This window comes from Perissodus microlepis, chromosome 18 (genome assembly GCF_051167445.1).
Source record: "Perissodus microlepis isolate ML-2025 ecotype Zambia chromosome 18, ASM5116744v1, whole genome shotgun sequence".
In the NCBI taxonomy this organism is placed as follows: Eukaryota; Metazoa; Chordata; class Actinopteri; order Cichliformes; family Cichlidae; genus Perissodus; species Perissodus microlepis.
Genome location: NC_140478.1, coordinates 17,009,472 through 17,024,554, shown reverse-complemented (window position 1 = coordinate 17,024,554; position 15,083 = coordinate 17,009,472). Strand labels below are relative to the sequence as shown.

The following is a 15,083-nucleotide window of genomic DNA, read 5'->3' as shown; positions in this document are numbered from 1 at the left end:
CTGATGAAGAAAATACAGTTAGTACAGCAGACACTTCCCTTTAGAGGAAAGAAGACATGAATCTTAGTGCTAAGCTAAGGTCGCTGGCATATTGAATACTCAGAGCCTTTCTAACACTGACCAGCGGGAGATACGTAATTCATTACTGTTAGATCATAAGATAAACCTTGTAGTTTTCATATAAAACAGATGAAAGGCCTGTTTGGCAGCTTACTGCTGCTTTAAATCACAACTGGCTTCATTAAAAACACTTAGCTGTACATAACCTGCCCGGAACCATAATTTATACAAGCAACTAGCTGGTGAACTTGGTTGAGCCTTTGATGGCTAAAAAGAGATATTCCCATGAACCCCAAGTTATTTATATTGCTCTGTAACTGTTGGATGCATAAATAAATGATGAGTAATGTTGTCATATCAACTTAAACAGTAATGATGTTGAGTTTCAGTCTTTGCGCTTCACCTCTATGTTCCCAAAGTGCTCAAAAAATCATCCAAGAAAAAATTTAAAACATTTGGCAAATTGTAGGTTAAACTGGATACTAAAGTGGAGTGGTGTAATAAGGTGGTCATTACTACATTATTTCTAATTAGTAGTCATACTAAACCCATGCTTTTATTTAAACTGTTATTGTGTTGACAACTTCTGTCTACAGGTAGTCATGTACTACCAGGCTACCTAAATATTACACCTACTGGAGCTGCTTAACCATGGAAACCAAAGGCATGAAGCTCCCAGCATGCAGTTTTTGTGCTGATGTTAATGCCGCTTTGCAATAATACCAATTACAGCTGATTGTGAAGTCTCTAGGATGGAAGACATTTCACAAACGGTGGCCCTTCTATTACAGTACGACACTTGAATTCAGAAAGAGCCATTCTTTCACAGATGTTTGTAAAGGCAGGCTTCATGGCTAGATATTTGATCGTATACACCTGTGGCAAGAGGACTGAAAACACCGGAATACAAAGACTGAGATGACGTGGACCCTCCACAACAGTCCCAGTTTCCCAGTTTTTCCCAAGGGGGCTAGCCCTTTGGAAAATTAACACTGGATTAAAGGTGTGGATTTATACTTTTGCCCCTGTAGTGTATATACTGAGAACTGCCCTTGTGGTGGGACCTGTCGCAGTAATTATTACACAACAGGAAAACCATACTTGCTGCACTTTCGTTGTCTGTATCTGGGAACAGGAACTGTATGAAATATCATCTCACCCTCTGGTGTTTGTTTTTCATTCAAAGACAATGAGCTGCTGTATCGTACAGCGGAAGGGGATGTTGTCCAGCTTAACATTGACACCTTGGAGCAAAGGGTTGTCGTTCCAAACCAGCTGTTTGTGAGTACATTTTCTCCAAGAACAGTAACTTTACTATCTGCTGCTGCTGCTGTACTGAGTGTGTTCCAAATGTGAGTGTGTCTGTATTTTTGTCTGTATCCCATCCAGGATAGATCCAGAGCTGCCAAGTACCAAGTGTCTCCAGACATGCAACATGTGCTGTTTGCCTTTGAAGTAAAACCGGTGAGAAATCTAGCTGGAATATTTTGTTTTCTCAGACTTTGTCCTTTCCTGACCGCAACTTTGTTCTCTTCCACAGAAATACCAACACTCCTATGAGGCGAAGTACATCATTTACAGTCTCGTGACACAGTAAGTACAAACTTTCTGTCCTCTTCCTCGACACGTCTTTACTCTGACCATATGTAGCCTGGCACTGACATCAGCGCCACTTACCTGCGTACTCTAGAATCTTATGGGAATGCTTTTTAATTCACTTTAGTTTGGGGCGAAGCTTTTTGGCCTGTTTTTTAGCCTTTCATCCATCTATGTCTGCTTAGTTCCCTACTGTTCTGTATTTGTAGCGAGCCAAGCAAAGTCAGCTTGTGCTAAAAAAAGGACATGGTTGATTGATGAAGCCTACAGTGAGGGAACAAGGCTGAAAAGCACAGGACTTCTTTGTCTGACTGTGCATTTATATTGGCATATAACACGTGTGATGTGCATGCAGTATGCAAACCAGCAAGTATGTTCTCATGATGTGTTGTCTTCACAGGGAAACGTGGCCTTTAAATCCCCCTGAGGTGCATGAAGCTTTCCTGCAGTTTGCCGGATGGGGGCCCCAAGGCCAGCAGCTGGTAAGAAGCCTGTACCCTTGGGATTACACTCCCTGAGTTCTAGCTCGCAGGTAGAGATCTGTCAGTATCAGTCTGCCCTCACAGAGGAGGCACAGCAGTGGCTTGTCACAGTGGCACAGCCAAACCTTGTGGTAATAAGGTTTATGCACTCTGTAATGACCACATTTAGACCTCTTAGGTGAACGTCCTTTGACCTCCATCAATGTCAGCCAAGAAGATTTTTGCTTTGTGACAGCTCGCGAGCCGGTGAGAGACACAGTGGCAGATGGCGTCTTGGTGGCACAACCCTTGGCTTGGGCAGTATGAGGTTGCTGGGAGAGGAGCAGTAGACACACAGCAATGATGTGTGTGCATGTGCCTGTTTTCATTTTAGACCACAGCATGGTGAGGATATGTTGTCTTTCTGACACATCTTCAAATGTTTGAGGGTGTAGGACTGGAGATAAGCCTCAAGGTTACGGCAATGAGCAAAGGGTTGCATTGCGCAATCACAAAGGTCAGCAGGCACGTGTTTCCACACGTGTTGGTCTGTGATGTCAGCCACGTTTGGGGACAGCTCACGTACAAGGATCCCGTTGCTTGGAGACAGTCTATATGATTATGGAAACAAATTCTGAATCTTCAATTTAGTTTCACCATTTGGAATTTCCATTCAGTTTACTGACAGAAAATTGCTTTTTTCTTTTTCTTTTTTTTTTACAAAAGAAAAACATGTTTTGCTGCTTTTACCTTTTAAAACATGAAGAGTACAGAAATAGTTCCATGATGATGTTCAAACAGAAGTCCTTGGATTTAGTATAGTTAAAAGATGTGTCTCTCTATACACAAAGGGATTTAAAATGAGCTCTACTGAGAAAAAAAAAGTATCTGGATTAGTTCCAGCTATTGTGAATCGCTAAAACTATTTTGTCAGTGAAACACTCAAAGATTAAAGTTGTATGTTTTTAATGGACTTCAGTAGAGGTCAAATACTGTTGGTCAATCTGTAACTTTTTTTTTATAATGAAAACTCTGAGCTGTGACTCAGATCTTAGAAGCAAGAGATTTGTTTAGCTGTTCTATAATTTTTTATGGAAAATCAGCTATTTTAGGAAACCATATCTAACATACACCATACTGCCAAAAGTCTAGCTGCACACTCACATGAACTTGAGTGTCGTCCCATTCTTAATCCATAGGGTTTAATATGATGACCCTTTGCAGCTATAACGGCTTCACCGCTTCTGGGAAAGCTTTCCACAAGGTTTAGAGGTGTTTATAGGAATTTTTGACCATTCTTCCAGAAACACAGCTATGAGGTAAGACGCTGATGTTGGACAAGAAGCCCTGACTTGCAGTCTCTGCTCTAATTTATCTCAAAGATGTTCTGTCAGGTTGAGGTCAGGACTCTGTGCAGGCCAGTCAAGTTCTTCTACATCCATGTCTTTAATGACCTTGCATTGTACACTGGTGTGCAGCCATGTTGGAACAGGAAGGGGCCATCCCCAAACTGTTCCCACAAAACTGGGAGCATACAATTGTCCAAAATGTCTTGGTATACTGAAGCATTAAGAGTTCCTGTCACTGGGACTCACCGAGCTCCATAGCTTCATAAATGCTTGTAGAAGCAGTCTGCCTGCTTAGGTGCTTGATTTTAGTTGGACAACAAGCCCTGGCTTGCAGTCTCAGTTCTAATTCATTCCATCCATTTGACCATGGAAGTGTTTGGAACATCTGGTTTCAAAGATTTCAATGGGTGAGTGAATACTTTTGGCAATACAATGTACATTTACAGTCCTCTAATTCCCCAAAAGGATTTTACATATATATCTATATGTGTGTGTATGTATGTATGTAAATATATTTGATTTGATCTCGTGAGCATACAAAATGCACTGAACACACTGTCATATAGACTTGTTTACAACATGTAGAGTCTCCAAAAATAAAATCCATACTTTTGTGCATCATTTTTCTCCAGTGACTTTCTTGAAGCACTGCAGGAATAATACACTTGACATGCGCAATTTTCTGTGACATGGCTGCACTCGTCACTTGGAGTTTGTCTTTTTTCAGAGAGCCATCACTGAGGGGGGCATGGTTATCCAGTTTCTTTATGGTTGATGACTGTTGGTTGTCATGTTTCAAGGATCCTAGTAGATTCTTAGTGATCTGCCATCCAGGAATGGCTGCAGTAAGCGACTATTTTACACGTCCAAGTTTATAAAGCATCAAAAAACACTAAAAAAATCTGATTCTCGATTGTTAGTGGCACAGTTTCCTCATTAACTTGTGTATCTTTTTATTCTTGGTAATGATTATGCTTACCTGCAACTGCCTATTGTCATTATATATCCTGAAAGAAAAACGTGGAACGTCGCTGAATCTGTCGTGCAATTTACCTGCTTAGCTGAAGGTCATTATGGCTTATTCCTTACTATGGCTTATTAAAAACAAGTTAGCAAGCAACAGTGCTGCGCTGGGCGACATGTTGTTTTGTCAACACTTGTTTGAGAGACATCTAAAACAGCTCTGTGCTCTCACAGCTCTTCATTTAGCCTTTTTATGTTATACAAAACTGTATATTTAGATTGTGTTGACACAATATTGGTTTTGTTGTATGAAAAATGCTAGCCCGTCCTTTACTGAGCTTAAAAGTTTCATCGATCCAGCACCTGATGGTGTTTTGTTTCATTCTCTCACTTACTCCATTTTTCCCTTGTTGACTTTAAATTATTTTTCTGTTTAGATTGTGTTCCTGAAATGAGTTACGGCCCCGCGTTTCATCGGCTTTTACTTCAAAGCTTTTCCTTTGTGCTGTAATTGCTCTTATCGTATCATTTGCTTAAATTACAGATACATGGCTGTGAGAAAATATTAACATTTCAAGTGTGTGATGAGAGTTTGCCTTTTGCCGAGGGAAGAAAGCAGGTGAATTTGCATATGGTAATAATGTATCTGATTGTTCCTCTCGCATAGCTGTTACTGTAGCTCTGCGTTTGATTTAATGAACCACCAGGGTTGTGCAGGAAAGGAAAAAAAAATGAGATGAGCTCTCGTCTTTTGTCTCTCTGTGACCCGGAGATGCATTTTCTTTTTTTTCTTTTTTTTCCCATAACAGTTTGTGAATATAATGATTTCCCATTAAGTTTATCAGAAGTGGAGCAATTTATCATCAAGTGTTTCATCAGCACAGAAAAATGTGCCGTGTGTGTTTGTGCCTGTGCCTGCGTGCAGCCGAGCATCAGATGTACAGTGAGAGGAACCAGGAGATGAATCCTGTGACGCTCCCCTCATTAAACCACAAGCAATTACTCCACCATGACAGTGCAATCAGTGAGGCTGGGTCAATGCGCACACACACACACACAGAGCGGGAAAAGAGATTGTATTGACACAAATAAGACTATGGATTTAAGGGAAAATGACCAGTGAAAGTTTTATTTGACAAAATTAGACGTCTCGCAACTTCTCGCTCACCAGCACACATCCCAGCACGCAACTGTAACAACACAAATGAGCAACCATGCTGCTCGCCCTGCTCAGGTAGCTTTGATGTTGCTGCTTTCATCTCTGCCCTTTTGAAATGGCTATCTTTTGGCTTTTTGCACTTTCACTCTTTTCTCTCATCTAATTCCCTTGAACATTAAAAATCACCAAGCAAGTGAGTGTGAATCCAGATACGGATGCCCTACAATTGTAGCTCTGAGAGTCCATTCACTATTATTTATGCCTGTATCAGTTTTGTTCTGAAAGTAAATCTCAACCCTGAAACTTAATGCATGTCTTTTAATCATTTGGTTGGCTGAGGTTTTGGTTTTTTTTTTATGTAACTCTTTGAATCCTGTCCCACGGCTGCTTTGTAACACTCGCCAACTGCCAGCTTCCCTCCTATTTACACTGCCCTGCATTGATCTGTTTTCCTCAGATGTTGATCCCACAATATAAAACTTTGATTTGCTCAATAGCATCCAAAGATCAGAGCTAAAAGGACTTCTGTCTTTCTGTTTTCCTCCATCTTACGAGTGATGTGAGGCTTAAATTTCACTGAAGAGGGTACAGCTGACAGGCTAGTCACACCATCACGGCCTCAACTACAGACATCAGACAGTCTTGCGTTCATCTTCATACTGGCACCTGTTGAAGCGGTGAAATCACTGGAGTTTATAGACAGAGGTTTTTAAGTGTCCCACGCTCATCTGACAGCGATGCGTCTAAATTCCTTCAGGCGATGCCTCTGTGGGTCCTCTGTGGCGCCTTGATTAGCAACAGAAATGGTTTCATGCTGAGCTGAAGAGGAACCCAGCGTGAACTATAATGAGGGAGATTTCTTTTAACACTTGTGCATTAAGCAGGTGTTGACTGAGAGTGTATCAGCTTGGATTAAGATAATGTTGTGTTGTTATTACAAAAAAAAAAAACTCTTACATTTTTGGCTTAAAGATTTCTTTTTTTTTTAATGCAAAAGTACAAGAAATATTACTCTTTCACCTTTTTTTGTCCAGGTCTTCATATTCGAAAACAACATCTACTACAGAACGACTGTAGAGAGTCGAGCAATCCGCCTGGTGTCCACTGGCAAAGAAGGAGTTGTCTTCAATGGCCTCACTGACTGGCTGTATGAGGGTAAGATGACTTAAAAAAAAAGGTCGTACCAAAATACAACAACGCTTGAAATAATATTGAGTCCTTTATGTTGCAAATGCTGGAATTTTCTTCAGAGTTCAGATCAAAGACGGATTTCTTTCATCTTTAACGAGTGGTTGAAGTTGAACTCAATTATGGATTCTGAGAATGAATTGCAAGGGCTCAGTGCACATCTCATTTTGAAACCAGGCCAGCTAATATGTTATTATAAAGTCTCTGCTTTTCAGGAAGGTTTTCTACAACATTTCAGATGCTGGGTATGGGGATTTTGTCCCAGTGAGCCACAGGGGCTTTAGTGAGGTTGGACTGTGATGTTGACTGCATTTGAATTGATTTTCGCAGCCCAGTGTTGTTGCATGGGGTTTAGGTGAGGAATCTGTAGAGGTCTGTACAGCTTTTTCTCTTTCTCACATTGAGGATTTGTTGCACCAAGAGCATAGACTGAATAGAAAAGATGGACATAGTCACTGTAATGTCGTCCCCTGATTTCTGGATTATTTTTAAAATGTCTGAGAAATTCTGTCTTCAGTGCGATTTGGATTTTTAAAAATCAGACATGGACATATTCAGTTGATAGGGTAGCATAAGGACAGTTTTAACCCTTTAAAGCCGGTCGGAGCGGGCACGCTCCGTTTTGTGTAACTATTTTTAAATCCCGGTAGCACTGCAACCACATAAGCTAACGCAATATTTTTTTTTGCATATGAAACCGGAGGAGTTGTACTTACATCTTATGCCATCAGCTTGCCTTAGGTCACAGTTTCCTTCCACATATAGCTTTGCAAAAACTGCATAAAAAGCACTTGCAGCAACAAAAACATAATATTCCAGAAACACGCTTTGCCGATCCGATCAGCTGTTTGTAACACTTCCTACGTCCATCAGCGCGAACTATCGCATGTCCGCCATGACCTGCCCAAAACCATTTTGCGGAAATTTAGTTTTTTACCATCAGGGCCTTATGAGCCTATACTGGTGTTTTTAAAAGTTATGTCTGACTTTATGACTTTCTGTGTCGTTTCTGGGATGCTTAGGACTCATATTGCACTGCTGGAAATAGTTTATTTTGATGCATATACTGTTTTTTTTGCAAATTTGCATTATAATATTTATTTTCGTTTTTCCTGCAGTATTTAAAAATTGGTGTATTTCAAAAATAAAACTATGAAGACACTCAAAATAAATTTCTTGTGGTGGGAAACTATTTTGTGCAACTTTTTTGTATTTACAGTTTTGAGGGATAAGCCCCTTAAATTTCTCTAACTAGAAATATATGTTAAAAAAACAATTAACATCTATTTAAAAATTTATATATTTAAAAACTTTTTGTAGTTTATTGCACTTTTTTGCAATTTATGTAATTACTATGCACTTAATGCAGACATGTTATTAAAATTTGGGCTATAATGGTTGTATTGATGTATAGCAACTTGAAATGCTCCCAAAAATGGCTCTACAACATGTAAAAATATAATATAAGCTCTGGCGGACTTGGTTCTATGGTAGGTCTTAAAGGGTTAACTAATGCAAGTGTTGCCCAGTTAGCTTGTTCAGCAAGGTCCATTAGTGACATAAAATGTGGTCACCCGCTAGCAAATAAGCCTAAAACAAAACCTACTTACTAGAAAAATCATCCGTCTCTGTGTCTAAAAAGAGCCAAATGGTGAACAGAACAAAATACCACTTAGCTGTCACTCACAGTGGCCAAACATGTAATATTACACATGTTTAAGAAAATGAAGCACCCTCTGTAAAATTGTCTTGAAACGTAAGCACAGCCCATGATTCAATAGCTTGAAGAAAGAGCTTTAGCCCCAATAAGTTGAATTAATTGTTTTCTGTAAATTTATCATTTTCTTGCAATGTTGTGCAATATTAGGTTGTTTCAGTTCGCTGAGGTTTGCTGGTATTAGTTTATGCACAGCTCTCTTACAGCCCTGCCACAGCATTTCAATCAGGTTGAGGTCTTGACTTTGATTCGGCCATTGCAGCACCTTGGGTTTTTTTTCTTAATCAGCCCTTTTTTTGCAGATTTACTGCTCGTGCTTGTTGTGTTGCATGACCAAATTCTGGCCAAGCTTCAGCTGTTGGACAGATATCTTCAGATTTGACAACATTTTGCTATGCAGAGAGGCTTGTGGTCAACTCAGTGACTGCAAGATGCCCTGTGGCTGCAGTTGACAGTTAGTATGAGGTGTTTGTGCTGATATGCTGTGTTTGGTTTTTGCAGTACACGGTGCTGTGCATTATGGCCAGACATCTGCACTTTGGTGTCATCTGTCAAAAGGACATTGTTCCAGAAATCTGGGGGTTTTGCTCAGATGCACTTTTGCAAACCTAAGCTGGTCTGCCATGTTCTTTTTAAAGAGAAGAGGCTTTGACCTTTCCAAAGATAACCATTCAATCTTTATCTATTTGTACTGTCAGAAACATTAACTTTTAACATGCTAGCTGAGGCCCTTAGAATCTGAGATTTAGCTCTTGGTTTTTTGCAGTTTCTCTGAGCTTGGTACAGCGTGACTTTGACTTTGGTGCTTAAAATTCCACTACTGGGAAAATTGTGGCATTGTGTTGAGAGTTGCTGCTGATCATTTAATCAAGTTCATTTGATTAGCAGCATCTAGCTGCTACTTACCCTCATATTTCCCATAGTGGTAGTATGGATGTACTTAATTCAAGTAGCTATAGAGACCATTTAACAGCCTTTAAACATGTTCATTTTTGCTTTAAAGATTGTCATGTTAATAGTCTGCACCCTACTGTACTACTGTAGGGTATGCATGTCTACTACTGTACTAGTAGTACAGTAGTACTACTAGTACTTTCTTCCTGTTGGGAGTTTTTCTGTCACCACTGTCACCAAAGTACTTGCTCAAGTCAATCGTATGATTGTCAGTGTTTCCTCCATTTCTTTGTATTATTGCAGGGTCTTTACTTTACAATATAAAGCACATTGAGGCAACTGTTGTTGTGATTTGGTGCTGTATAAATAAAATTGAAGTGAATTGAATTGTAGCATCTAGATTTCCTCTTAAATCTTCTTTAGTTGTTTTTTGGACTGTTGGATACAGTAGAAATAAGCCATAAGGGGCCGATGGCGCGATATGGCAGCCTCGCTTCTGTCAGTCTGCCCCAGGGCAGCTGTGGCTACAACCGTAGCTTGCCTCCACCAGTGTGTGAATGTGAGAGTGAATGAATATTGGTATTGTAAAGCGCTTTGGGTGCCTTGAAAAGCACTATATAAATGCAATCCATTATTATTATTATTATTATTATAAATACTTCCACCTCCAGTGTTAACACGTTGAAGTCATAATACAACATGTGCATTTACTTCAGGTTGTGTTTCTATGCAGCCGGTGAAGGCAAGTTTATTATTCACTTGTTTTTGGGTTGTTTTTTTTCTTTACTGAAATCCAAATATCTTTCTTTTTAGCATCTACGTGCTCTGTTAGTTTCACCAGCTAATTCAGTTGCCAGCTGTGTCTTCTGTTTGGTGCTACAGGTAGTGTTGCCCACAGAAGCTTTATAGAGCTTTTTTGCTCCCAACAGCTGCTTGCCGCATCTGGGTATGCACTCATTATGTTCACCAGGTAGTCACTAACTTCATCTACCTGCTGTTTGGTGCTGGGTGTTAGTTTGTGAGGTTGTTTTGTGTATTTTCCCACTGAAAATAGCAGCCTGCCGCCTGAACAACACAAGAATGAAAGTAAACTTTAGGTCAGCGGCTTCAAGAAACTTTTTAATATGTACTGCATTTCGACGGCTACACTTGAAAACCATTTTAATCCAGTCTTTTGACACCTGCCTCTTCCTACGGCGTGTTGTTGTGCGTGATTCCATTTGAAAGCACGCAGCTGGCTACATCTCAGCGCACCTCCTCCTTTAGTCTTCGCATAGCTTGCGTTTACGTTCTGGCAATTTTAATTAATTCATGTCTGCAGCGCTGCAATCTCACTCAGCAGATGTTCAAAAGCCAACATACTTGCGATTTAATATGAGACATTTCCCAATTACAGCATATGTGGGACAGACATTGTAATTACATACCTCTTGATTACGGTTTTGTTTACAGATGCATTGTCATGTTTGAGAATAATCTTTTGAAGTTTAAAGGTAATTTTATTTAGACTTCTGCATTGTTATTTCTATTAATTGTGGATTTATTGCGGGGGAGGAGGGGCCGGGATAATAACGCAGGGCAAATATAATTGCAAAATGGCAATTATTACGAGAGAAATTCTGTTACAGTGCATGAACTGCTTCAGGGTCGGCTCTAATCGGTTTTTCATTAATGGGATTATTTCTTTGTTGGAGACACAGAACATGACATGAAAGAAGTAATCCATTACCAGTGCCGAAGCAAGATTTGCCTGCTGTGTTTTCCTGCTGTGTTGTAAGGATTTATCTGCGGATAACACACTGTCTCACAAAAACAGAGACGATGCAGCTTATGTATATTTCCCACGCATTTCTTGGAGTGTTCACAGTGCACACTGTGCTCTTCAGGTCAGAAGGATTTGGCAGAAGTTGTATGAATGTGGTTCAAGGTGAGGTTGCCTCATTTCTGGAAGGCTGTACATTCAACTTTAAAATGTTTTTACTGATTTTTCAGTGAATTTACTTAAAAGGGCTCAAGGAAATGCTACTCATTTTACACATCTATTAAGGTGTTTAACTGTATATACATTTTAAATCTTACAGTACTGTGCAAAAGTCTTGAGCCTTCCCTCATTTCTTTATATTTTACTTCCAAGGAGTCAGACTTTTTTGTCTTTTTTTAAAAATTGGTCTTGAGGGACAAATCTCCAGCCTTTCTGAAGGTTCTTCAAAGGTTTTCATTTTCAGTCCACTCCTTTTACCTTACTGTTTTCAGATGAATATGTTTTTTGCTTGTTAAATCACTTAACACTGATCTATGAATTATTCAGTAATAAAAAAGCAGCTAACTCAAGGGATGAACCAGTGTTGTGTCTACACATACCGACAACATTTCTACAAACCAATTTTAAATGTTATCTTTGTTACTAGCAGCCTGTTGCAAAACACATTTTTTGTTTCCCATGTCTTTAGTTGCATCTATGAAAATGCCAAAGATAACACAGTTTGACAGCCATAAAGTAGTATTTTTTCCCACCAGCAAGGTGATTCCCAAAGAGCTGTTAGCTGGAAACTTGGGATATCTCAGCATGGTGTGCAACATGTCCTTAAAAAGTGCAGGAACAAAGAAGGAGTATATAAAAAAAACCCTATAAAACAGATGATCGGTATAATCAGATGCCTCATCGGTTCTCAGCAGAAAGACGGCTGTCACGAAGGGGGGATAACATGGAGAAAAGGCTGAGGTATATCAAATCACACAAGAACTGGACAAAATCAATAGCAACAGGTCTTATGGAGCCATTCATGCAAATTTTACATTTTTAGTTCAAATCATGAGGAGGAGGAGGAGAGATTCCCAACAGTTAGTGTCTACAGACACTCACTACTGTGGATCTTGTCAAAACTGATTAAATGATGGACACAGAAAATTCAATTCAATTCAATTTTATTTATATAGCGCCAAATCACAACAAAAGTCGCCTCAAGGCGCTTCATAGATACAGAGAAAAACCCAACAATCATATGACCCCCTATGAGCAAGCACTTTGTCGACAGTGGGAAGGAAAAACTCCCTTTTAACAGGAAGAAACCTCCAGCAGAACCAGGCTCAGGGAGGGGCGGGGCCATGTGCTGCCACTGGTTGGGGTGAGAGAAGGAAGACAGGATAAAAGACATGCTGTGGAAGAGAGACAGAAGTTAATAACAGATATGATATGAAAAGTGCCATCAAATTATAGATTCACCAACATAATCTGGGAGGCATGTCAGTAGCAACAGCTTAATTTGCCAGCATGACAATGACCCTAAACACACGGCCAGAGCAGTAAAAATATTCCCAGTTCTTTGATTGCATTAAAAAAAAAGAAAAAACAAACACATTTGAACACTATCAGTCATGGATTGGCCTCCTCATGGCCTGGATCTCAACATTATTGAAACAATGTTAATCCCAAAGGGGAATTGTATTGTCATAGCAGCGTATATACAGTAGACTACAAAGCAATCCTATAAAATTAAGTGTAGAACGAGAGATATAAATGGACAAATATAGAGAGTTTAGGCTGTGCTCTTTGCATTTTGACGTGATCAAAATGCAAAGAAATGAGGGGCTGTGCAAGCCTTACACACAGCATCACGCTGAAGAAAACATGCAATTTCTATGTACGAACTATCATATCAAGTGGAATATTTAATGATTCACATTTTTGCTAAAGCATCACAATTCTCTTTTGATTTTCAGACGTAGTTTTGTGGGCTTAAACAGTTCTCAGACAGGAATAATTATGTGAGGGCCTTTGATGCTGATCAATAGTGGTAGGAATAATTCCACACTTGTCATAAGAGAGCATCAACCAACACGAGCTCTACCTTTGATCAGGAGATTAAAGATAGTGAAGTCATGAGATGCTGGAAAGACTTTCACAATGAATTGTCGAGCTGCAGGTTTGGGGAGGTGGAATAGATGAGCTCTCGTATGAGTACAGCGCGTGGGTTTGTCTTTTCTCATGTCATTAACGTCTGCAGATCTGTGGAATTTGGTCGGAAATGTGGCGTCTCTTTTGTGACTGGAGGGTTAGCCAGCCGCAACCGAAAGAGAGAGAAACATCAGCTGCACAGTCAACCTCTCCACTGATTTCTCACAGAGAATATGTGAGAAATGGATAACTATCCCATCTTTATGTGGGAACAAATTATAGCATCTATGCAGAGCTTCATAACAGAGGTCTTTTTAGTGCTTTGGCCTTCATAAAACAATAGATTAATTGAATTGTGCGTTTTTAGAGTCTCTGCTGGTTTTATTTGGGCGCTGACCTCGAAAAATCAAGCTGCATTGCAACAAATTACCCTCTGCCATAGAGTGAAAATTCAATTAAATTCTGTGTGAATGGCTTCCTTTGCCAGCTGTGACAGCAAAAAAACAAGATTGGCTAGTTGGAAAACAAAATCAAAATGTCCACATCAAGGCTGGACTGATCAGTCTGTGTTGGAACATGCTTTTCACAGAGTTCTTCTGCCCCCTGCTGGGTTAAATGCCACCCACAGGTAAAAGGAAACTCTTGGATATTAATAATATATTGTTGATTTGTTTTACAGAGGAGATCCTGCAGACCCACATAGCTCACTGGTGGTCTCCAGATGGACTGCGTTTGGCCTATATGACCATCAATGACACGCTGGTGCCAAAAATGGAAGTGCCGTTTTTTACTGGAGCGCCATATCCCGCGAGTCTTGACTATCATTACCCAAAGGCAAGTCTCGACCAGAAAATCTTACAGCTTAACGAATTCATAGTTTTTACAATGAAAATGCAGGTCTATTCAGACTCATTTCTCTCTGCTCATCAGTGATCTGTCCAAAAGATTAATAAACTATGTACAAAATATTTTGGTCCTTTGAGAAGGAGTCAATGGTTCAAGCCTGTGTCCATGACAGATTTAGAGGAAGAAGTTAATTACGATGCTTAATATGCAGTTCAGGGAGAACATTCACGTAATGTTTCATTTAAGCCCCGTTATCCAAAAAGAGCTTGTGATTAAAATGAGCCGTTGTTTTAAAGAAACTGATAATAAACTGTGTGACCTAAACGTGCTGAAACAAGACTGAAAGGCACAAACCGAGACTATTCAGTGTGCAAATAAGAAGCCTGTGACTAACAAGCTTGTCGCATCAAAATTATGAGAGATGTCAGTGAACTTCCCTCAAGAGGACAAAAAGATCAGTTATTGAAGCTTCTGACCTTCGGTATCTAATTTCCTTGCAGGCTGGAGAAGAAAACCCTGTAGTGCACCTGTCAGTGGTGAGCCTCCACGGTCCTCTGCACACGGTAGCGATGAAGAAACCTGATGACCCCCGAATAGGGTGAGTGACTGAATCTGAAGGTGCCTTGCTGTGTATAAAGTAACAAGCACCGAGATATATTTTCGTAAAGGAGACAGTGCTGCTTGTCAGAGGTGTCATGTGTTCTCACCTTCTGCTTTTCCAGGAGGGAATATTACATCACCATGGTGAAATGGGCAACCAACACCAAACTGGCTGTCAACTGGCTGAACAGAGCCCAGAACAACTCCATCTTGACACTGTGTGAGGCGACCACTGGAGTCTGCATTAAGGTGAAACAAAGTGTGAAATTAGCTGCCACACTTTCCCCGTTGTGTTAAAGTATTCCACTTGTGACATTCAGTGTTTTCCTGGGAGAAGACTGGAAATAACCCTGGC

At 40.0% G+C, this 15,083-nt stretch overlaps 1 protein-coding gene across 6 annotated transcripts in view; it reads left to right on the top strand.

The window, feature by feature from the left end:
* Positions 1–15,083, top strand: part of LOC146367648 (A-type potassium channel modulatory protein DPP6-like) — a 93,828-nt gene that overhangs the window by 69,110 nt on the left and 9,635 nt on the right. For all 6 annotated transcript variants that reach the window (XM_084913373.1, XM_084913374.1, XM_084913370.1 and 3 more), the window contains 8 exons: positions 1,247–1,341; positions 1,450–1,524; positions 1,601–1,653; positions 2,057–2,138; positions 6,623–6,743; positions 13,962–14,116; positions 14,629–14,726; positions 14,851–14,977. In XM_084913373.1, the coding sequence (XP_084769499.1) occupies positions 1,247–1,341; positions 1,450–1,524; positions 1,601–1,653; positions 2,057–2,138; positions 6,623–6,743; positions 13,962–14,116; positions 14,629–14,726; positions 14,851–14,977 (806 nt within the window). The remainder of the gene's footprint in view (positions 1–1,246; positions 1,342–1,449; positions 1,525–1,600; positions 1,654–2,056; positions 2,139–6,622; positions 6,744–13,961; positions 14,117–14,628; positions 14,727–14,850; positions 14,978–15,083) is intronic.